The 23,905-nt window shown below is 52.1% G+C and overlaps 1 protein-coding gene across 1 annotated transcript in view; it reads right to left on the reverse strand.

Moving 5' to 3' along the window:
• The window catches only part of IGSF3 (immunoglobulin superfamily member 3), a 242,496-nt gene that overhangs the window by 214,543 nt on the left and 4,048 nt on the right, over positions 1-23,905 (reverse strand). The window contains exon 2 of the mRNA XM_069635776.1: positions 16,732-17,274. Within this exon, the coding sequence (XP_069491877.1) occupies positions 16,732-16,777 (46 nt within the window). The 5' untranslated portion in view covers positions 16,778-17,274. The remainder of the gene's footprint in view (positions 1-16,731; positions 17,275-23,905) is intronic.

The following is a 23,905-nucleotide window of genomic DNA, read 5'->3' on the forward strand; positions in this document are numbered from 1 at the left end:
CTCTGCTACTCTCCAGCCAGGGCGGCGCTTCCAGCAATAAAATACATCTACAAGCAACCAGGAGAGGAAACAGTGGAGACCCGATCGGAACCAGGAGAGGAAACAGTGGAGACCCGATCGGAACCAGGAGAGGAAACAGTGGAGACCCGATTGGGCAACGGCTTCCAGTGGTACCTGCGAGCTGGCGTGGATCCACGGGCAGACCGGCCCTTAGGCCCCCCCCCATCCCATCCCCACCAGTGATGTGCATAGGATGAGTAGGGAAGGGGCTCGAGCGCGGGAGGAGGGCCGTCTTCCTGTCACCCATTCTCAGCCACGCTTCACTACGGGGATTGCCTATGCTACAGGGTAGCAGTGTTGGAATGCAACCAGCCACATGTTACTTTTATAAGCGCACCCTGGATACGGCTACACCACCTGTTCTCAACGCGGCATTACCATACGTTGAGGGGCCCAAACAAGGCCCCGCCCAAGAAGTCAAAGTGGGCATGGCCAAGTGAAAGGCGCCGCAGAGCAGCCAAATGCAGGTGGATTCCTTAAAAGCTCTAGAAGAGACCCCATTGGGCACGCAGTCCTCCACACTGACTCGCCCAGTCAGGCGCAGCGCTGAGAAGCAGGCGTCTAGGAGCGGATCTGCAGGCCTGGCGGGAAGTAACGGATCTCTTTAACGTGCTTCAGATCCCAAGACACAGATTTTCAGCCCAAATATGACACGCAGCAACTTGCAGGAACCACTCGCCCTCCCTCCATTGACACATTGGTGGTCCAGAGCCCAGCAGCTGGGGCAAATCCCTGGTCTAGCGGCGGCCCACTAGCGGCTAGAACTGGAGTCCTGGCACCAGTGCTGGTCATTGGGCCGGCTCTCGGCGGATCCGAGATCCGGCACCAGATGTGTAGCCGGATCTCGGGATCCGGCCAGAGTCAGCCGCCCAAACCCATGAACCACGCTGGAAAAAAGAAATCGTCCGCGACGGCAGCATTGCCACTGATGTGTAATGCACAATGCTCACTACATGTAGTCAGTTGTACATGTAGCGAGCATTGTGCTTTACACACCAGTGCCAGAGCAGCATAAAAGGCAATGCTGCCCTCGCGGGCGGTTTTTCTTTTTTCGTTTTCTTTTTTTGGCACAACAAATGAGCCAGGGCTCATCAAGAGGGCCTGGCCTAACTGCAGGGGTCCTGCTGGCCCGTTAGGCCACGCCCCCCGAGGAGACCCGGCTCAATGGGCCACTGGCACCCTTGCCAGGCAGCCTTTTGTAGTGATCAACACCCTCTCCCCTTTGGGGAGAGGGTGTTGATCTCTGCATTCATTTTCTATAGGCTTGCCTGGCAGGGGACAGGGCCTCGCCTATTCAGCCTTAATGGTGGCGCTGCCCTTTGCCAGCTGAGTAGGGGCAGCGTCACCATTAAGGCTGAAAGTGTGAGGCCACTGGAAGCAGAGGCCTTTTTCCTAAAGACTGAAACCCCCGCGAATCCGCGGGAGCTTCAGTATTTAGAAAGCAAGGCCTCTGCTTCCAGCGGCCTCACGTTTCTCCATAATGGTGGCGCCGGGCCACGTGCATCACTTGATTAAAGGGATGCCTGGCTTGTTCGACGCCACCATTATGGCTGAAAGGCATTTTTTTCTGGAGCCTGAAGCTTTCGCACACGAGGGAGAGCTTCAGGCTTCAGAAAAAAATCTTTTTCGTGTAGTGGCCGGGGCTGGCAGGGGAGATTAGTGGGCCCGACAGTGCCCCGCCTCAAATCGAAATTTCGGAGCCTGCTGGGGCTGAGCCCCGGCAGGCCCCGTCCCACTTAAAGCCCTGGCCGGCGGTAAAAGGCAATGTTGTCTTTGTGGGCGCTTTTTTTTTTAATCTGACGGGATGGCCACTACCAAACCCGCCCCCTCTATACCACGCCCCATCTGCCCGCCCCCCCCCAACTCCTCCCCCACCCTGGCACTTGTGGGATCCCCCAGCACATTTTTTCCATTTCCACCACTGCCTGGCACTAAGGCCAGATGTTCATTACCAACGATGAATGCCACCCCAGCAGTGGCTGCGAGCCTCTACGGGTGTGTTGGCAAGGTTGTTGTGGATGGCGGGGGAGGGGGGGGGGGGGTGTAACCTTTTCCTTTCACCTGGAGGTCCTTCGTTGGTTGCATGGCACAGTTCCTCACATGGCTGGCAGCCGGGCCCGCACTGCCCACTTCTGGCCAGCGCCCTCCTCTGCTTATGCAGGCCCAGCTGGCCGCAGTAGCGCTACTGTGCTTAATGCGCATTACTTGCCAATTATCAGTGGGAGAGGAGCTTTCCCAGCACCCCCCCCCCCCCGCCACCCCCCACTCAGGCAGCCTCATCCGTCACAGCTCACTATCTCCCTGACAAGCTCTTCAATATTTCAGGCTTGTCTGAGAAATCCGACTTCAGGGGCTGCAGAAAGGATGAGGGGGGGGGGCATCCAGGGAGGGGTACAGGAAACGGCAGACCTTTTACACGGGCTCTGGGGGAGTGGGGGGGGGGGCGAAGCCAGCAGCAATGGGGCCACGGATCCGCGGATTGGGGGGGGGGCAGCAGCACAAACGTGGGGTTGGACTTCACCCCCAGGGGGGCCAACCTCAGGCCCCCCATTAGAGCGAGGAGTCCTTGCGATGGGTCTCCAGTCACTAAGACGGAAGCTGCAGCGCAGCCAGTTCCCAGAGAACGGAGGCAAAAACAAAAAGGACACACCTCGACTGTACTACTTACTCGACACAGTGGGGGAGGGGGGGCTCGTAATCAGGGGTACAAACGGGATTCACAAAGTCCCAAAAGAAAACGAATGCCACGCTTGTATATAGGGGGGCAGGAGGGCTCCCAGACACCGAATGCTGGCCATCCAAAGGCAGGACGCCCAGTTAAAACTGGGCATTTTGGTAACCCATTTAATTATTTATTTAGCATTTGTAAGGCACTTGTACATCAAGAAATTGTGTTTCAAAGCGCCTACATAGCAAATGGAAGTCAATGGAATATGTTATCAGTGATGAGCAAAATACAATAGCGGCCCTTCCAGGCCTTGTGAACATTTGGAGCGCGCACCCGCGCCTCCACAGTGTGGATGGGGAGGCGCCCTCCCGCCCCCACACTCCGCCATGGTCAAGCACAGGTGACCCGGCCCACCTAGCACTTCCCTGTCCCCCTGTGATCACAGAGCGAGAAAAAACTGCCACAAGCCCAGCCAGGGCACAGGGGCACAGAATGAACAAGCTTTGACAATGCCAACAGTTTGGGCTTTTGAGTATGCATGGGGCAGGGATTTGCCAGGCACTGCCTTGGCTATACCACTTGGCCATAAGATGGTAACAGCTGGAAAATGAAGTCCCAGTACCTGGGCATGCGATGGCAGTGCCAGGCCAATGCCAATCTAATACCTGTACCCTGGCCACGAGTGTTGGCTCTGCCAGCCTTTGCTTTTAACATCCCTTCAGTGCAAAGACTGGCATGCTGCCTACACATCAAGCGGCTGAGGGAACTCTTTGTTAAGACATACTCATTGCACCACGTTCCTTTGGCTCGGGAGGATAGCTCAGGGGCAACATTCTCGCCTTGGAAGCAAGACGACACAGAGCACCACAGGTTCGGTCCCCACTTAGAAACCTCTGGGTATTAAGCGCGTTATAAATAACCTATCATATCACCAGAAACGCATTTACAAACTGCAATTAAACCAGCACATCTCGGGGGGTTGGAGGGGGGCGGATAGTAGTGTGAGGGAATGGCTGTAGGGAGCCAATACGTGGGTAAATAACGAGAAAAAATAACTGGATACCCAAAACAACTGTGCGCGTAGAGAAGTTTTAATAAATAATCAATATGAGGTCATCAAAAGCTAGAAACATCAGGGCAGGAAGACCTTGAAAAAGACTTGAGTTCTGGTCGGAACATGTGCTGGCGGCTGTGCTTGTAATGGTTTTAATCCCCGCATGCCGGGCCATCTGCACTGATGTTTCTAGCTTTCGATTACCTCAGTTTGGCGATGTATTAAATGACACCGTTTATTCATCGGACCTTCTCTGCACTCAACATTCTTTTGGGTATCCAGTTACTTATTCACAGTTTTATCCAGGCCCTTAGGGTGCAGGTCCTTCACCCAGACACATGCCCGTCCTTCACCCAGACACATGCCCGTCCTTCACCCAGACACATGCCCGTCCTTCACCCAGACACATGCTGCAGGAGGGACTCGTTATCTAGCACACTAGCAAGACCCAGCTCAGGTGAGCACCTAGTTCACTGCCCTTCCTTCGTGTAGTGTTTAAATAACCAACCACCCCCACAAGCTGTGGGTCCTGGGGTGTAGGAGACCCATAAAATCTGGGGGGGGGGGGAACAGGGGATACCTTGGGGACTTTAGCGGGTAGAGGCAGGAATTGCCTGCTCGCAGATACTACTTTACATCTTCCCCCCCCCGTCACTGACACATGCAGCAGATTGTACAGGAGGTTCCCCAAATGTATGGAAATACTTTGGTGTCAATATCCCCCCCACGGGCCTGGTTTTTCTCTTCCACCTCAGTTGGTGTGATGATCCGTTTCACTTCTTGTGTTTCTCCAGGTCTCCCAGTGATGGACCTTTAGAGATCTTTTATAATATTCTAACCTGCGCTTTAAATGCAGAAGCTTTATGGAGTTTCGCCAACCCATCCTATTCCATTCCACTTGAACCCTCAATGCTGGAACATGAGTGTGCCCCTTTACAGCAGTGTATGGGCTGCAATCATACCTCGGCACCAGGGTATTCACTAGATTTACATGGACAGCGGAACAAGTGCTGTTGTGATTCTCGATGCTCTGCTTTTTTTTTCTGGGTCACCCAGATGGCTTATGGTGGCCTCTATTAAAACAGGTCTAAAACTCATTATTCAGCTTGTGGTGGGTACCAGAAATTCAGTTGCATCCCTATTTTCAAACATGCGTTGGCAACGCCAACCGTTTGGGTTTTAATGTAGGCATGGAAAAGGCACTTGCCAGGCACCGCCATAGTGGTATTAGGTACCCTCTGATGGTAGCAGCTGCAAAATGGTGCAAGTACCTGGACATTTAATGGCAGTGCCTCGCAAATGCCCAATACGTATACACAAGCAAACACTTGCCATTGCTGGTTTTTAGCAGGACTTCAATGAAGGAAATGCAAAGTGCCAATATAGTGGCTGAAGGCATCCCTGGATAAGACATTTGTATTACACCAGTAGTATGTTCCCAGCTACAATTAAGTTATTAACTACACAGGGCTTTGTAGTATATGATATGGCATTTATAACACACCTATAGACAAGTGTTTCAAGGCAAGGGAGGAGGAACAGAGGGAAGACAGACAACAATCCTACTAGACCAGGTGTCATTCAGATCATGCAAGTGCATGAGAAGGGGAAGAGGGAAAGCGCAGAGGGGGTGGGAGGAGGCGACAGTGCAGTACATGGGATAATAAGAGAAATAAACAAAGTAAAAGTAAGGCCAGCAGGTGGCAAATGCAAGGGTAAGTGCAGACAACAGGTGTCAAGTGCTGGTAGTGGGAATGTAGGGATACAGAAAACAGTCCCAAGTGCAGGGGTTTCCAGGAAGGCAGTGCAGGAGTACGACTGTCGGGGGAGGCGGCCTGGGTCCGAGATCAGAGGGTGGCCAGTTAACCAGTGCCGTTTCAGTATCAGCCAGGAGGTCAGCAGGGGAAAGGAGGAGAAAAAGCAGAAGCAAAGAGAAAGATTTTGAGGTGCTTCCGGAACCGGAGAGGATTCTCCTCAAATTTCAGGGAGGCTGTTCCAGAGGGAGGGCCCCAGCCGAAGAAAGAGATCTACCACCACCTTGTTGCTTGGAGGAGCGTCTGATCCTGAGTGAGTCGGAGGCAGATGAGCAAAGAGCTTGAGAAGGAAGATATTTAGGGAGAGAGAGTTGTAGGTATTGCGCCCCCAGAAGGCCTTGATGACAATACAGAGGGTCTTGAACTTAATCCTCACAGCCACTAGAAGCCAATGCAGAGATTTCAATCCTGGAGAGATACGATCCCTGGGCTTGAGGCCAAGGACAAGTCTTGCAGTCCTGTTCTGGATGAGTTGCAGAGGGCGGAGTGTAGCAGGCAGATTTAGAAAGAGGCTGTTGCAACAGTCCAGCCTAGAGATAGCCAGCGCTCTGGAGACAGTGAGCTTCTGGGGGAAGGAGAGAAATGGAAGAATACCTCTGAGGAGGTGCAGCTGGTAGTGAGACTTCTTAGAGACGTCAGAGATGTGAGGAGAGAAGGAGAGTGGGGAGTCGAAGATGATGCCAAGGTTTTTGGACGCACAGCTGGGAGCAGGAAGAAGGCCAAGAGAGGCCTGCCAGAGAGTGACAGGAAAGGAGGGAGCGGGTGTGCTGATGAGGCGAATTTCGGTCTTGCTGGCATTAAGGCAGAGATCATTGGTGGCACACCACTCCTGTATGACGGGCAGAAAGTCAGAGATGAAAGAGGGAGAAGAGGTGGCTGAGGGTAGCCTGAAAGTGAGCGAGTGTCATCTGCGTAGCACTGGAAGTTGGGGCAGAGCGCAGCAATGCAGTGGTCAAGGGGTGCCAGTTATTGGTTGAACAGCCATGGAGAGAGGTTAGACCCCTGGGGAACACCACATGTAGAGATAGAGGAGAGGAAGGACCCAAGTTGAACCTGGGAGGGTCGATCAGAGAGGAAAGAAGTCAGCCATGCCAGGGCCTTACCGGTGATCCCCAGGTTATCATGGAGATGGTTGAGCAGGATGGCATTGTTGACTGTGTCAAAGGCAGAAGAGAAGAGAGATCAAGTAAGATGAGGACACATGGGGTGTTGGAATCAAGGTTGGACAGCAGATCTTCACGGATGTTCAGGAGAGCAGTTTCCGTGCTTCTGGCAGCTCTGAAGCCAGACTGATGATCATGGAGACAACCAACACATTCAGTGTGAAGATTGAGCTGGGAGATGGCCAGCTTTTCCAAGAGTTTGCCCAGGAAAACAGTGGTGTAGATCGGGCGATAGTTGGACATAGAGGAAGGATCGACCAATGGCTTCTTTAGAAAGGGGTGCACAAGAGAGTACTTAAGGGGGAGGGAAAGTTCCAGTGGCAAAGGACTGATTGCAGAAATTGGCCAAGGCTGTAGCAAGGGTGACAATGTGGTCCTTGATAGTTCTGGGGGAGCAGGGGAGAACCTGCTTTGATGAGTTTCATAGATCAGACTTCTCTAGAAACATCACGGGTGAACAGGGAAAGGAGTGATGGAGATTGGGCGATAGTTAGCTGGGCAGAGGGTCGACAGAGGGGTTCTTAAGGAGAGGGTGCACAAGGGAGTGGTTCAGGGTTGAAAGGAAGACTTCAGTGGCAAAAGAGTGTAGTAGAAGTCACCCAACCTGCATTGGTACTCATTTATCACCCTCAGAAGGATGAAAGAGTTGAGGTGTTTAAGACTAAATCAGTGACTCACTGAAATGAACCTTTAATGAGTCTAGCAATTATTTTATAGAATTCCAGAAAGCCACATTATTTGGTTTTCCTATTCTTTCTCATTTAGGGTCAGTGCTGAAAGTGTTAGACGTGTGGCACTCCTGTTTTTTTAATTTATTTTTTATTTATTTTTTTAGAGGCCTGAACAAGAAAGCCAGCCACTCCAGAAGTAAAGAGCCACATGGTGCTGGCCACAGCCCATGAGCTTGCATTACAAAAAACACACACTCCCCCCTCCCCCCCCCCCCATTTATTTTGGGTTAGCAAGGGAGACCACAGGGGTAGCAAGCAGTTGCGACCTCTGGCGACTCCTAAATGACGTCCCTCCGCATGATATCTGCAGTCTGCAGTGCAGGCTGCAGTCGTATTTTACATGCTGAAGTGACACAAATTCTGGGGTGGGGGGATAAATTACATTATATCCCCCCACTTAAAATTGTGGAAGGGGGGGGATTTGTCCCCCCTGTACCCCCCCCCCCAATGTCCTACGCCCATGTGTGGGTCCATCTCCCTCTTAGCTGAATACCAATGCAAAAGCTTCGGTTTAAAGGTGGCACTTGAGCACCACCAACCTGCCAAAACTAAAAAAGGTCCCCTTCCACAGTGCTTTCCAAGGAGCACAGTGTGAAGAGAGTTGGCTGAGCTGGGTGCAGGGTTGGAGGTTCCCCAGAGTAGCGGAGGTGCCTCGGAAGAGCCAGGTGAGGTGCATCAAGCCCTCCCCCGGGGGTTAGTCATGGATAGTGCCCCTCCCCCTCCAGGTTCACATGTTAAGCCTTGTCTGGGGTATGAGGCTCAGAGTAGCGGAGGTGCCTCGCAAGAGCCAGGTGAGGGGGTTAGTCATGGATAGTGCCCCTCCCCCTCCAGGTTCACATGTTAAGCCTTGTCTGGGGTATGAGGCTCAGAGTAGCGGAGGTGCCTCGCAAGAGCCAGGTGAGGTGCGGGGGTTAGTCATGGATAGTGCCCCTCCCCCTCCAGGTTCACATGTTAAGCCTTGTCTGGGGTATGAGGCTCAGAGTAGCTGAGGTGCCTCGCAAGAGCCAGGTGAGGTGCATCAGGCCCTCCCCCGGGGGTTAGTCATGGACAGTGCCCCTCCCCCTCCAGGTTCACATGTTAAGCCTTGTCTGGGGTATGAGGCTCAGAGTAGCGGAGGTGCCTCGCAAGAGCCAGGTGAGGTGCGGGGGTTAGTCATGGATAGTGCCCCTCCCCCTCCAGGTTCACAGTTGAGCCCTGTCTGGGGCCTGAGGCTCAGAGTAGCGGAGGTGCCTCGCAAGAGCCAGGTGAGGTGCGGGGGTTAGTCATGGATAGTGCCCCTCCCCCTCCAGGTTCACATGTTAAGCCTCGTCTGGGGTATGAGGCTCAGAGTAGCGGAGGTGCCTCGCAAGAGCCAGGTGAGGTGCGGGGGTTAGTCATGGATAGTGCCTCTCCCCCCTCCAGGTTCACATGTTAAGCCTTGTCTGGGGTATGAGGCTCAGAGTAGCGGAGGTGCCTCGCAAGAGCCAGGTGAGGTGCGGGGGTTAGTCATGGATAGTGCCCCTCCCCCCTCCAGGTTCACAGTTGAGCCCTGTCTGGGGCCTGAGGCTCTCCCAGCTTTTATACTCAGCAGATGTGACGGAGCCCCTACGAGTGCATCACCCTCCCGAAGCCCATCCCTGTGCCGCAGGATTAGGGCATGAAAGGAGAGAAAGGTAGGTGGACACTTCCAGGAAAGGAGGCCAGAGGCAGCATGGAGGGCGGGGCGCAGAGCAGAGGAGCACTCGGCGAGACTGAGACCGTAGAGGAGAGGGCAGGCAGCACACAAGGGGTGACCTAGGTACCCCCCTCACCCCCGACCACCTCTGGCCTCCAAGGTATAGGGTGCTCCACCACAGGCAGGAGCCAAAGACAGGGGTCGAACCACCAGAGGCCTGTTCGGAGGGCAGAGGCGCTGAACCACAGGTCGGACGAAGGGCAGACACTCGCCACCACAGGCCCTTTCAGAGGGTGCTCCACCACAGACTAGTTCGGGTAGACCCGAGGGTGCTCCACCACCGGCCAGTTACAACGGCAGAGACCTCTCCAGCAAAGGCCAGCTCCGAGGACCATGGCCACTCAGGACAGAGGCCACGCAGGACAGAGGCCGCATACCACAGGCCAGTTCCGAGGGCAGAGGCCTCTCCACCAAAGGCCAGTGCCGAGGACCAAGGCCGCTAAACCACAGGCCAGTTCCGAGGGCAGAGACCGTTCAACCACAGACCAGTAACGAGAGCTGCAACACCTCCAGTAACAAGAGCGGGCGAAGGTCTGCAGGCAAAGGATCGAAAGTTCCGGGAGCGATTCAACCCCTCCTTGTCGCCTGGAAGTGCCTGGTTAGCTTGACAACAGCTACCAGGAGCTAACTGGGGTTCCCCAAGCCAAGTGGGGCCATACTAATATACCCATGGGACTGTAACTCAGCGCGTTTAGAAAGGTCTATAAAAGACCATTAGGATACAATATAAGAGACATAACAGCAGAAGGGTTCAGAAGGAAAAGCGACAAGAAGTTAGACGTTGCCTCTCGTGTAATTGTAATTGGTTATTTATAACGCGCTTAATACCCAGAGATTTCTAAGCGCGCACCCAGGGATCGAACCTGTGTTGCTCGGCGTGGTTTGCTTCCAAGGCGAGCGCGTTGCCTCTGAGCTATCCTACCGAGACGTGTGTGAGCTGAGCTTGCGGCACTCTATGAAGTAGCTCCTTGTTCTCCAAAGGTAGCGCCCATCTTACTGGGTAATGGCCGATACCTAGGAGCTGCTTTTAGCTCCTGCGCCGCAGACCTTCAGTTCGACCCCAGGGGGCCATTCCAATCTCAGCCAGTACCAAGGACGGAGATTTCTCAGCCCAGACTCTGATCAGGAGTTTCTCCAACTCAGAGGATGCACGGAAGTTCGAGGTACCCATCATGCTTTGAGGACTACAGGGAATCCGCCCTCAGGGGAAATGGGGGGGGGGGATAGCTTATTCCTCGTGGCTAGAAGCAGAAGCTGCAGCCATTCAGAAACAGCAACCAGGCCTGGCATCAAAGGTGTGAACCCCCAGTATACGCGAGAGAGAGGGGTGCCCGGGTAAAGGCAGAATAAGGAGTTCCAACCACACACAGAGGAAAATGTCAACAGGCAACCGAATCCCAGAAGCAGAAAAGTAAACTCCACCGCAGGCCAAAGGAAGCAAAATAAAGTCCAAGAGAAACAAGCAAGCACCTGCCGGTGCAAACAAAAGCGGAGTAAAAGACAAGAGGCCAACCAAAGCAAACTGATGGCCACCAGAATCCAATCCAAGTAAAAGGGCCAACAAAAGAAACAAAACCCTAGCTAAATAAAGTGCAAGAGAAACAAGCAAACGCTTACCGGTGCAAACAGAAGCTGAGCAAAAGACAAGAGGCCAACCAAAGCCAAGAGAAGAAAACTGATGGCCACCAGAATCCAATCCAAGTAAAAGGGCCAACAAAAGCAACCAAATCCAAAAAGACAATCACCATACAGCAACAGAGGCAAAAAGGCCAACAAAAAGAAAAAACGAAAAGCCCCCTCATGTCGACAGAAGCAAACAAAAGCACTGCAGCCAGAAACCCAAGCTCACAAGGTCCCATAAAGAAGCAGAAGTCACCAACAGACGCGCAGAAGGAAGTCCAGCAAAACCCAACGCAAGCTAACAACTTAACGTGAAGCCAAACATATCAAAAGAATACATGCTCTTTCCATTTTGCGAAGTATTTAACAGCAGGACGCAAACATTCAAGTTGCAAGCTACTAGCCAGCTATAAAAAAAAACAAGCATTGGCAATGCCAACAGTTTGGCCTTTTGTGTAGGTATGGGAAAGGCACTTGCCAGGCACTGCTGTAGTGGTATGAAATGGCCATTGATGGTAGCAGGTGCAGAAACCTTGGCATCTAGTAACGCCTAGCAAATGCCAAACATGTATCCAAAAGCCAAAATTCAGACAAGGACACGTATAATGCTATAAAATGATTTGACTGAAGACCGGCCTGGTTGAGACTTTTTTTTTACAGTAGTAGCAGGTTTACAGCTCCAATTACGTCATTAACTCTCAGAAGACTGCTTTGAAAAAACACTGGCAGGCACTTCCGGTGCAAAGTCTGATGGTAAGGCTTGATTAAAGCGAGCTCAAAGAGATCCGACGAGGAGGTGATTTGGACGGTACGGGGTGGGAATGGTCATACGAATTAGCTTGGCCATGGGCAGTCAATGGGTGGGCAAGCAACACATTCAAGCTTTGTGTCCCTCCTCATACGCCATTCCTCACCATCTGTGCACGAATGCAACAGTGGCAATTCTACATAATAGCCCAAACTAAAAAGTGACTTGCCACCTCAATTCTACACGTAGCCATAGCCCACCATGTCTTACATGTCACTAGCCAATGGCACCCTGGTAACAATCTATGAAGTGTTGAGTGGCTTTGTTACGCTGGCTTCAGCAGTATACTTCCAAAGCCATTGCGGGCACAAACATGTAAAAAAAAGCCTTTTTTATTAATGAGAAGCCATCCAAATGTTAGCAAAGCTGTACCCCTCCTCTGTGTCCCTCTGTAGCGTAACCCTGCTGTATTTCTGTTTGTTTGTTACCACTGAAAAGCGCTGTTATCCATCTGTACCGTTACCTCTGTAAAGCACTCCGTTATGCATCTGTACTGTTGTATGCCTCTGTAAAGCGCTGCATTGCGCATCTGTACTGTTACCTCTGTAAAGTGCTTTGTTATGCATCTGTACTGTTGTATACCTCTGTAAAGTGCTGCGTTAGGCATCTGTGCTGTTACCTCTGTAAATTGCTCCGTTACACATCTCTACGGTTGTATACCTCTGTAAAGCGCTCTGTTGCTTCTCGAAAGCTTGGTCCGCCCTCAATAAATACCATAATATTAATGCGAGTGGTCCTGACCCCATTACTACATCTAGGTGGAGTCCAGGACACACCAAGCGGCCAAGACCCTGGACTACACCATCTAAAAAGGAGGTCAGCACCTTAACCACATCCTCAGGACTGACAGATCCAGCACTCAAGGAGGTGGGGGGGGGGGTCGCAATAATAGCCAAATCAACTCTGCAAATCAGGGCATGCCCCCTTGAAGCAATAGACGGGTACAAACTCCTCTTAGCCAAATTCACCTCTAATCCAAAAACCACAACCAACTTCCTGGTCATATACAGATCACCCAACAAAAGAACCTATCCCCCAATCTAGACATCCCTCTCCTTCTCACCCCCCCCCCCCATGTGAACATGTGAAGCCCACTACTAAATACATCATACTCAGCGATCTAAACCTTGGATATAATGATCTCCTTGATCACAAAGCAACTGCCTGCTATGCGGCCCTCAGTGATATGAACTTCACCCAACTAGTTAATGTCCCTACCCATCATAAAGGTAGAATACTCGATTGGATCCTCACCCTCAATTCATACTTAACCATTGACTCGGTACTACCCCTCGATTGGTCCTATCACCATATCCTCAACGTCTCCCTAACTAGCAGAACCACAGATACCGCCCAGATTTAAAAAATGGATACCTATGAAACATTAAAAACGTACTGCAGACAACCTGTCAACTATCCTAAATGATGCCCTGAGTACTACCACGAGTAACTATCCTAACTACATGGCTGACTTACCAGAAATGTCTCAAAGCCACTATTGATTCAGTAGCACCAATCATAATTAAAACGCGTCAAGCCGACCAACGCTCTAGCTTTTGGTTTAACGAAGAACTAGTAACGCTTAGGACATACAAAAAGAGCCTTCGAGCACTACCATTAAAAAAAACAACACTCCAGATTCCGCAAACACCTTTAAGGAAGGTAATAAAGTCTATAAAGCAGCTATTATTTCCCTTAAGGCAGAGGCATTCAATGTGCACATCAACAATGCCTCCTCCAACCTCAAAAGGAGTAGAGCTGGAAAACCCAATTCAAGACATCACCGGTCAATGCCAGTAAAACCTGGTGTACGACTATCCAGAATGCGCCAGCATCCAGAATACTTCTACTTCACAAGAAAATCATCTCAAAAAGAAACACCCTTGCAAATAAAAACCTACCCACCCCCACCAAAGACCCACCCAATCACATGGACCATGAGCCTTTGTGTTTCACACCCATCACACAAGATGTGGCACTGTACTGGACACCATATCCAAAGTAAAAGCATCCAATTGCAAAGGAGACCAAATTCCTGCCCAAAATGTGCGCCTCCACCTTGACACCCATCACCAATTTAATTAATGTTTCGTTTAACTCCAACACGGTCCCTGCTAGCATTAAATAAGCATGGGTAACCCCTCTCTTGAAAAAGCCAACACAAGACCTCTCTGTACCCACGAGCTACCTACCCATAACAACCGTCCCTTTCCTGCTGAAAATAGATAAAATTGCATATACCCAAATCCAAAACCACCTAGAACACCACCAACTCCTGGGTGCCCGACAATCTGAATTTCGTCCCAACCATAGCACAGAAACTGCACCCCTTGACTTCAAAACCCCAATGGATTGCACAAGGGAGGCAGGAAAACTCTACTAATGCTGCTAGATATTTCTGCAGCATTCGATTTAGTAGATCACAAACTCTGTGCCACACTTACCAATGACTTCAGATTCTCAAAAGGAGGCAACCCAATGGCTCAAATTCTTCCTTACAGAGCGCACGCCACGAGTCTATTGGTAAAGAGTCGGCCTACCCCATACCAGTTCCCATAGGCGTTCCTCAAGGATCCTACCTTTCACCCACTCTCTATAATGCTTATACAAAGCTACTGTTCTCAGCGCTGGATGATATGGGCGCCATCTACACCAACGTCGCAGATGACACCCAGAAACTCATCATCCCCTTATCAGGCAACCACGAGCAGGACACCCTGCTCATTAACCAAATATATGCCTGAATTCAAAACTGGATGGCCCACAATAGTCTCTGTCTGAATGACGAAAAAACAGAGCTTCTCATTGTAGGACCCAAAATCAAAATTAACGCCTTACAGTCTGAGTACTCATCATTCACAATTGATGGCACAAAGATAACAGCACTCAAACAGGTAAAAACCCTCTGTGTATACCTAGACGCCAACCTAACAATGACCAAACAAGTAAACGCTGTCTCATCAGCTACCTCCTACACCTCCAAACTTATTGCCCTAAGTCGCAAATTCCTCACCCCAAAAAATGGTGTCACCTTAGCAAGAGCCTTAATACTCTCCAAGTTGGACTACTGCAATGTATTACTTTTAAGCACATCCAACTCCAACTTGGCTAAACTACAACTCATGCAGCACAAAGCACTACGTGCTGAGTTAGCGATAAAAAAAAAAGTGATCATATCTCAGACACTAGGAGAGAAACCCACTGGCTACCAATCAAGTCTAGAATCATCTTTAAAACACACTGCATCACACATAAGTGTATTGCCAACAAAGCACCCAATTATATCAACAACACAGTCTGCAAAAAACACCCTACTAGAACTCGGAGATCAAATGACAGCACACTCCTGGATATCCCACGATACAAAAGCTCCAGGGCGGGAGGAGGTAGCTTTAAAGTTCTGGCCCCTAAGCACAAGAATGCACTCCTGATGGGCATCAAGGAGCAAGAGTCCTTCTTTCGCTTTAAAAAAAAAAAAAAAAAACACTAAAATCTGGTTATTTAACTAACCTCAACCTACCAAATCTCACCCCAGAACACTAGAACTTTACTTTCTTCATTCTGTAAATATGTCAGCATGTAATCACTATGCACAAATGGTTGATGAAATTGTGATTTGCTAATGTTTCTTCTGTTATAAGTTTCTTCCAATTGTGTAATAACCAAAATGTCTAACTACGCGTGATACCTCAGGGTCTGGGCGTATAATAAATGTAATTAATAAAATAAATAAATAAATAAATAAATAAATAAATAAATAAATAGGGCACAACTCTTGACCGGGATCCGGTCATTTTTTCGAAATGCAAGTATCTCAAAAACATTTTGTCAAATGTTTTTTTTCAAATGTATTCTTTTTTTATTGAATACGTTTTTTTGGGTTTTGCAAGTTAAAAATGTGGTGAAAAAAACGGGGGTTTGGGGTGGACCCCCCCCCCATTAAAAAAAAAAAAAATAAACAAAAATATCACATACACACATTCCAAAAAATGTTTGACGAAATGTTGAGATAATGTCATTCGAAAAAAAATCACTATAAACCCCCTTGACCATACCGTGTAAGAAAATTCAAGACCCACACCGAAACCCTTCGAGAGGGCCAGGCTACAACAGGTCAGACACGGATTGAACAAGACCACCGCTGCTATACCACCACTCCCAGAACTTCCAAACTCACCCCAACAAGCTTGGCCCCAACCCCCAAATAAAAGCCAATGAAAGTACATGGACTTCATGTTGGCATCAGTGTGTGTAGGCGAGACCTGCAGGGAACAGTAACATGTTCCAAAGGCCTCATCTTCACTCTGGTGCCAGGGAACAGAGGTTGTCCAGTGCACTGCAAGAGCAAGCATTGCAATGCCAACAATTTGCAGTTTTGTGAAGGCATGGCAAAGGCACTTGCCAAGCACTGCCATAGTGCTATTAACTGATCAATAATGCCAGCAGGTGTAAAATAGTGAGAGCACCTGGGCATTTAATAGTGCCTGGCAAATGCCCAATACTAATAAAAAAGTTTAAATGGTTGGTTTTGCCAAAGCTTGACTTTAACCGGAGCTTTAGTGTAGGACACCCACTGCTTGCTGCGTTGAAAAAAACACTGCCAGGCACTTTGTGTGCAAAGTTTGATGGTAAGGCTTGATTAAAAAAGGAACCAAAGAGTTCCCATGGGGAGGTGTTTTGGGTGGGGAGCGGTAGGAATGGCCATGGGATTAGCATGACCTTGGGCAGTCAATGGGTGGGCAAATAACCAAACACCACACACAAGCGGTGTGTCCCTCCTCATATGCCGTTTCTCCCCATCTGTACTCTAATGCAATAGTTTCAGCTTAAAGGACCTAAAAGCCCAAAATAAAAACAATACTGTCCCAATAACGTCCTCCTACCAAATCCCCCACCAGATGATGTGGTCCAGGGCCTTCCTAGATATTAATCTCCAAAGGACTGCAGGTATAGAAGACAGGCTGATGACTTTGGCCGCCACACTGATTTTACCAGGTACGCAAATGCCCCATAGATGTTAATCCTGGGTACCCAGGGTGGTCTCGCACATGCCCCCGTAATCACAACACCCAAAGAAAGCAGCATGAGTTTCCACTTACCCAGCAACAGCAGCAGGGCCGTCAGCTCTGGCACGCGGTGGCGCATGCTTGCGCTCCGTGGGCACCCCAGGGTGCTGCTCCGGCCCAGTCCGAAGATCCACAGAGGGCAACGCGTGGTGTCACCGCCAAAGGCAAAAACCCACGCACGGGCGAGGGCTGACAGTGAAGGAGACCAATCACGGGGCAGATGCCAAAACCAATAGCGCGAAGATTCCAGTGCCACCACGCCACGCAGCGCCCACCTCCTTACTGCACAGATCCAGCAGCACAGTGGCACGTGTACCCGCTCCACGAGGGCTGCGGAGAGATAAAGGCATGTCGGGGCGTCCCCGCCATCGGTGGAGTCACACTAGGCCGAAAGACAGCCCTACACCCGCCAGTCTCGCTTCCCAGAAATCACCAGGTGGTTGGCACGAGGGTGGCTGCCCAGTGTGAGCCGCCGGGGGTACCTTGCTCACAGAACGAATGGGTCACCCGCTATTCACACCGATGCCCGCTGCTGGCTCCAGCCCGACCCGTGGAGACGCCCACGGCGATATCGTCCTAGGGAAGAAACACAAACAAAAAACACGTTAGTGGTGTCCCGTGTGCAGAGCGCGCGAGACAACCGGGGGGGGGGGGATGTAGGGCGTGACGTGTCTGCTGGCTACCAACTGAGAGCACCGCGGACTGCAGCCTTCTACCGCAGGCTTCTCACACTGCGCACCAGAGGGCAGCTTCTCACACTGCACCACCAAAGCCACAGTGCCAACCGCCAGGGCAGCTTCTTACACTGAACAGCAAGGACAGCTTCTCACACTGCACAGCAGGACCAGATTGTCACACTGCACACCAGCGACAGCACCACCGAAGCCACAGTGCCAACCCCGGGCACCACCCCACGGCAAGCTTCTCACACTTTCCACTGGGGCACCTTCTCACACGGATCCCGAGACGGCCACACTGCCCACCACAAGGGAGGGTCAGCCTCTCACACTGCCAACCCTAAGGCCACACTGCCCAATGACCATTACCGGAGCCTACCGTTTTCTCTGCCCCTTCATTTTTTGGGAGCCTGTGCAGAGACCGCCAACAGGTAAGTGTGCTAATGTGGTACCTACCCTAGAGGCGGGGTTGATGGGCTCATTATGGGAACGCGGTAGACGGGTCCAGCAGGCCGTGCCCACCCCTGGTCCGCCATCGGGAGCGCTACACGGATTCCCCGCCAAACCGCACTGTGTGCACTCTGCATCGTGCAGGGACTACAGAAAACAGTCGCGTGCACGGGATTTTACACATTCCAAGCCTCAGGGGCGTAGCTAGGGGGGGGGCTAAGGAGGCTATAGCCCCTGATCTTTTGGTTGTAGCCCCGGATAGAATCTCAGGAGCTACAGCCAAGAGACCAGCTAGCCCCCAGTTCCAACAGTACCGACATCAGCTTAGCCCCGGGTCTTTTCCAGACCTAGCAACTCCCCTGCCAAGCCTGCCCTTCAGTGCACTGCTTCTGTCCTGCCCCCAAGCCCCCCTTCTCGCCCCCCCCAAGACTACAAGGACTTCAATGCTCGAGAGCTGGACGGGCCAACAGGGACCGGCAGAACTCAGGTCAGCGCCTCTGAAAGGCAGCCGACTGACTCGTCCCCAGCCCTCCCTGTATGCATGCTATGGTGTAAACCCAACCACCCCGCCGCCGGGCTCACCCTACTCCCCAACGAGAGCAGGCCGCCAATGCCAACAGTAGGGGTGGGGGGTGCAAGCAGAGCGCCATCTCCCCCAGTCTCTCGCCATCCCCAATGTGGACTCTTTCAACTGGTAGTAATGGAAATATAGAATTGGACGTCGGTGCCAGCGTGCACCTTAACTTTTAGGCACGCCGCGATTCGGTGGAGGGGGCACTGATGTGCGGAGCTGACGATTGGTGCAAAGCCAGGTGGGGGCCGTGGGTAGTTGTTGCTAGATCCCAAAAGCCCTGAAAAGATCATGTCACGCCCACTTTCCTGTGTATTATTTCTGGCGAACAAGTGGCTCAGCAGCTGGGAGACCCCCGACATTCTCTGTTCTTCCCTCTGGCCCACTCGCTGTGCAGGGCACACCCTGGATGTTCTGATCTCCTCAGACCTCCCCTTCTCTAACCCTTTCACCACGTCTCTCTCTTGGAGTGATCACTTCCCGCTTTCTTCCCAGCTCCCTCTCTTCCATGCAGGTCAAGCCGACTCCAGCACTGCCACCTGCCTTCCCGGGTCATCTGACCCATGAAGCGTGTGCGTCAGTTGAGGCTTTTGCCGCTACTGTCTCTCCTCCTGTACCTTTGGCTGACTCACACCCTGACACAGCCCTCTCCAACCTTCATCTCTCCATTTCTAACACTCTTGATCTACTCCCACTACTGTTTTTTTCCTCCCCACCACCCCTCCAGCACTATCTGAAATGTCGTCGGGCCTAGTATGATAGTCGCCTGTCTGTTTCCATTTCCTTCCCCCCCTCCCTTCCTTCCTTATCTATGTCTTAGCTCTTGCACTATCTGAAATGTCGTCAGGCCTAGTACGATAGTTCATTTCACATCCTTACTGTTCATGGCCTGTAAGAATGTGGTTGTATTTTCCCTTGTTCCCTCCCTTGCCTTGAAGCGCTTTGAAACACATTGTGTATAGGCGCTATATAAATAAACAATCATATCATACTTGCCCCTATCTTGAGGATCCACTTGAAGCGCATATCTAAGTGCAACTCTTCGTACGATTCCAACCTCACCGCCCTTAAACGCAAGTGTAGGGTGGCCGAGAGGAAGCGGAGGGCATCAGGCGCACCCCCTGACAAACTGGGCTGCCGCCTGCTCCAAAGACAATACAGACTCTCTGTCCTCTCTAAGAAGAGAGCCCACACCCAAGCCCGCATCTCTGCGGCATCTAACAACTCTGCCAAACCTTTCAAAATCAGCAAGGAGCGTGCCAATCCTGCTGTAGTCTCTACCTCTCCTGTTCCCTCCTTTCACTACCAACACTCAATACATCCTGCCACCCTCTCTTCCTCTACCTACTCTTCCACTCCTGGCCCATCTGAGGCAGTCCCTCCTCCTTTCCCCTGTTCACCCGTGATGTTTCTAGACAAGCCCAATCTACGAAAGACTCAAAGCAGACTCTCCCCTGCTCATCCAGAACAATGAAGGACCACATCGACACCCTTGCTACAGCCTTGGCGATTTCTGCAATCAGTCCTTTGCCACTGGAACTTTCCCTCCCCCTTAAGTACCCTCTTGTGCAACCCTTCTAAAGAAGCCCTTGGTCAATCCTTCCTCTATGTCCAACTATCGCCCGATCTACATCACTCCTTGGGCAAACTCTTGGAAAAGCTGGCCATCTACCAGCTTAATCGATATACTGAATCTGTTGGTTGCCTCCATGAGCACCAGTCTCGCTTCAGAGCTGCCAGAAGCACGGAAACTGCTCCTCTGAACACCCGTAAAGACTTGCTCTCCAATCTTGACTCTAATCTCCCTTCTGACCTCATCCTCCTCGGTCTATCCTCTGCTTTTGACACGGTCAACCATGCCATCCTGCTCAATCGTCTCCCTGACACCCTGGGTACCACCGATCTATTCCTGGTCTGGTTGACCCCCTTTCTCAGCGACCAACCCTCTCAGGTCCAACTGGGGTCTTTCCTCTATTCTCTCTCTCAATGCATCGCCACTTTCTGTTCCAATTTTCAAAGTTATGCGGATGACAATCCACCCTCTTTCAGGCTCCCCTCAGCCACCTCTGCTTCTTCTCTCGTACAAGAAAGTCTGGCCGCAATTCAGGGGTGGTCTCTGCCTTAATAGCAGTAAGACAGCCTCATTGGAACACTCGCTCCCTCCTTTCCTTTCTCAGGCCACCCACTCCGGGTTCTCTTCCTGCTCCTTCCTGCTAGGCAAAGAACCTTGCTGTCATCTTCAACTCCACCCTCTCCTTCTCTCCTCACAACTCCAACGTCTCAATGAACTCAAACTACCAGCTGCACCTCCTCAGAGGTATTCTCACTGTTTGCAGAGCTCTGGTTCTCTCTAGGCTGGGCTACCGCAACAGCCTCTTGCTAAATCTGCCTGCTTCTACTCTCCGCCCTCTGCAACTCATCCAAAACAGGACCGCAAGACTTGTCCTTGGCCTCAAGCCCAGGGATGGTATCTCTCCAGCACTGAAATCTCTGCATTGGCTCCCAGTAGCTGAAAGGATCAAGTTCAAGACCCTCTGCATCCTCCACAAGGCTTTCTGGGGTCTGGGAACGCTCTGCCTCCAACTTTCTCTTCCAAAACATCTTCCTTCTCAAGCTCTCTCTGCTCTTCCACCTCCAACTCTCTGAGGGTCAGATGCTTCTCCAAGTAGAGAGTTGGGGCAGGTCTATCTCCTCAGCTGGGGCCTCCCTCTGGAACAGCCTCCCAGCCCCTCTCAAACTTGAGCAGAGCCACCTCCGGTTCCGGAAGCAACTCAAGACCTTCCTTTTCTCTTCCTCTCCCCTGCTAATGCACCCGACTGCACCACGCACTGGACTGGTCACCCTCTGAACTCAGGCCCAGGCTCCTGCATGTCCAGTTTCCCTTGCACTGCCTCCCGGCTCCCCCAACACTTAAGGGTCTGGATCTGCAACCCTACAGTTCCTTCTTTCTGCACTCATGAGCCGCTTGCTCGCTGCACTTGTGAGTTAACTGCACTTCCACCACCACCAACCCCCCCCCGTGCTTCTCCCCTCCCCTCTTCCTCACACTGGTGCGAGCTGAATGACACACGGCCTAGTAAAATCGTGATTTTTACCCTTTTCTTTCAACCTCCTTGACTTGTCCCGCCTAGAAACACTTGTGTACAGGCGAGTTATAAATGCGACATCATTTATCACTCCCACAGAGGTCCCACCCAGTGCTTTGTGGTAAACGTAGTCCAGGCGGCCCGAGTCCAGCAGAGGAGAGATACGCCCTTTCCCATACACTGGGTACAATGTGGGCGTGGCGCCTTGCACTAGGGGCACACCCGTAACAACCGCCGCCCTGCCCCGATTACTGTGCATTTCATGAGAGATTTGAATTGGTAAGGAGGCCGCTTATTGCCCGATAATGCCCCCTGCTTCTTCTTCTAAATTACTGAATGCGTGGGCGGACCCACGCAGGCGCTTCCCCATCCAATAGGATGATGTTCACCTACCCCCACCATTCATACACATTGCCCTCACATGCCCCCTGCTGTTACTGCTCTGCCACTAGCCACCTATAATCACTCACAGGAGGTGTGTTCTGGTAACCTCTGACATTGGCTTTAGCTTCCAAACGTCCTCTGACCCTTGACTCCCGCTTCGCTATAAGTAACCACCCCTCTCTACGTCTCCAGTCTACCCTGGTTCAAACCACTTGGCACTAGCCCTCTCAAAGGGTCTCCCGGGCAGACCGCGTGGGCCCCCGCCGAAGCTTTCCTCTGCTGTCCCTACCCTAGTAATCCTTTCAGAGAGTTGCGCCCCACCCCCGTCCCCCACGAGGAGCTTGCGGGAGGAGGCCCACACTTGTGATAACAGGTTTGTACAAACACGGCATTCCGCTCGGGATCTCTACCCCAGCAGTCCGTTAATGCACTGCAGGAGAAGGGGGGGGGGGTGTCTACCCCATGTACTCCAGGAGAAGGGGGGGGGTGTCTACCCCATGTACTCCAGGAGAAGGGGGGTGGCGTCTACCCCATGTACTCCAGGAGAAGGGGGGGGGGTGGTGTCTACCCCATGTACTCCAGGAGAAGGGGGGGGGTGGTGTCTACCCCATGTACTCCAGGAGAAGGGGGGGATGGAAAGGGGGGGTGTCTACCCCATGTACTCCAGGAGAAGAGGGGATGGAAAGGGGGGGGTGTCTACCCCATGTACTCCAGGAGAAAGGGGGGGGGATGTCTACCCCATGTACTCCAGGAGAAGGGGGGGGTGGAAAGAGGGGGTGTCTACCCCATGTACTCCAGGAGAAAGAGGGGGGATGTCTACCCCATGTACTCCAGGAGAAGGGGGGGGATGTCTACCCCATGTACTCCAGGAGAAGGGGGGGGATGTCTACCCCATGTACTCCAGAAGAAGGGGGGATGTCTACCCCGTCAGTCAGTTAATGCACTCCAGGAGAAGGGGGGGGGTGTCTACCCCGGCAGTCCGTTAATGCACTGCAGGAGAAGGGGGGGGTTATGTCTACCCCGGCAGTCCGTTAATGTACTGCAGGAGAAGGGGGGTGTCTACCCCATGTACTCCAGGAGAAGGGGGGGATGGAAAGAGGGGGGATGTCTACCCCATGTACTCCAGGAGAAGGGGGGGGATGTCTACCCCATGTACTCCAGAAGAAGGGGGGATGTCTACCCCGTCAGTCAGTTAATGCACTCCAGGAGAAGGGGGGGGGGGTGTCTACCCCGGCAGTCCGTTAATGTACTGCAGGAGAAGGGGGGTGTCTACCCCATGTACTCCAGGAGAAGGGGGGGTGTCTACCCCATGTATTCCAGGAGAAGGGGGGGTGGCGTCTACCCCATGTACTCCAGGAGAAGGGGGGGATGGAAAGGGGGGGGTGTCTACCCCATGTACTCCAGGAGAGGGGGGGGGGTGTCTACCCCATGTACTCCAGGAGAAAGGGGGGGATGTCTACCCCATGTAATCCAGGAGAAGGGGGGGATGGAAAGGGGGGATGTCTACCCCATGTACTCCAGGAGAAAGGGGGGGATGTCTACCCCATGTAATCCAGGAGAAAGGGGGGGATGTCTACCCCATGTAATCCAGGAGAAGAGGGGGGATGGAAAGGGGGGGTGTCTACCCCATGTACTCCAGAAGAAAGGGGGGGATGTCTACCACATGTACTCCAGGAGAAGGGGGGGGGGGGAGTCTACCCCGGCAGTCCGTTAATGCACTGCAGGAGAAGGGGGGGGGGGGCGTCTACCCCGGCAGTCCGTTAATGCACTCCAGGAGAAGGGGGGGGGGTGTCTACCCCGGCAGTCCGTTAATGCAATGCAGGAGAAGGGGGGGGTGTCTACCCCGGCAGTCCGTTAATGCACTGCAGGAGAAGGGGGGGGATGTCTACCCCGGCAGTCCGTTAATGCACTGCAGGAGAAGGGGGGGGATGTCTACCCCGGCAGTCCGTTAATGCACTGCAGGAGAAGGGGGGGGATGTCTACCCCGGCAGTCCGTTAATGCACTGCAGGAGAAGGGGGGTATCTACCCCGGCAGTCGA

The sequence above is a fragment of the Ambystoma mexicanum genome, chromosome 7p (genome assembly GCF_040938575.1).
Source record: "Ambystoma mexicanum isolate Mex_15411 chromosome 7p, UKY_AmexF1_1, whole genome shotgun sequence".
Classification (NCBI taxonomy): domain Eukaryota; kingdom Metazoa; phylum Chordata; class Amphibia; order Caudata; family Ambystomatidae; genus Ambystoma; species Ambystoma mexicanum.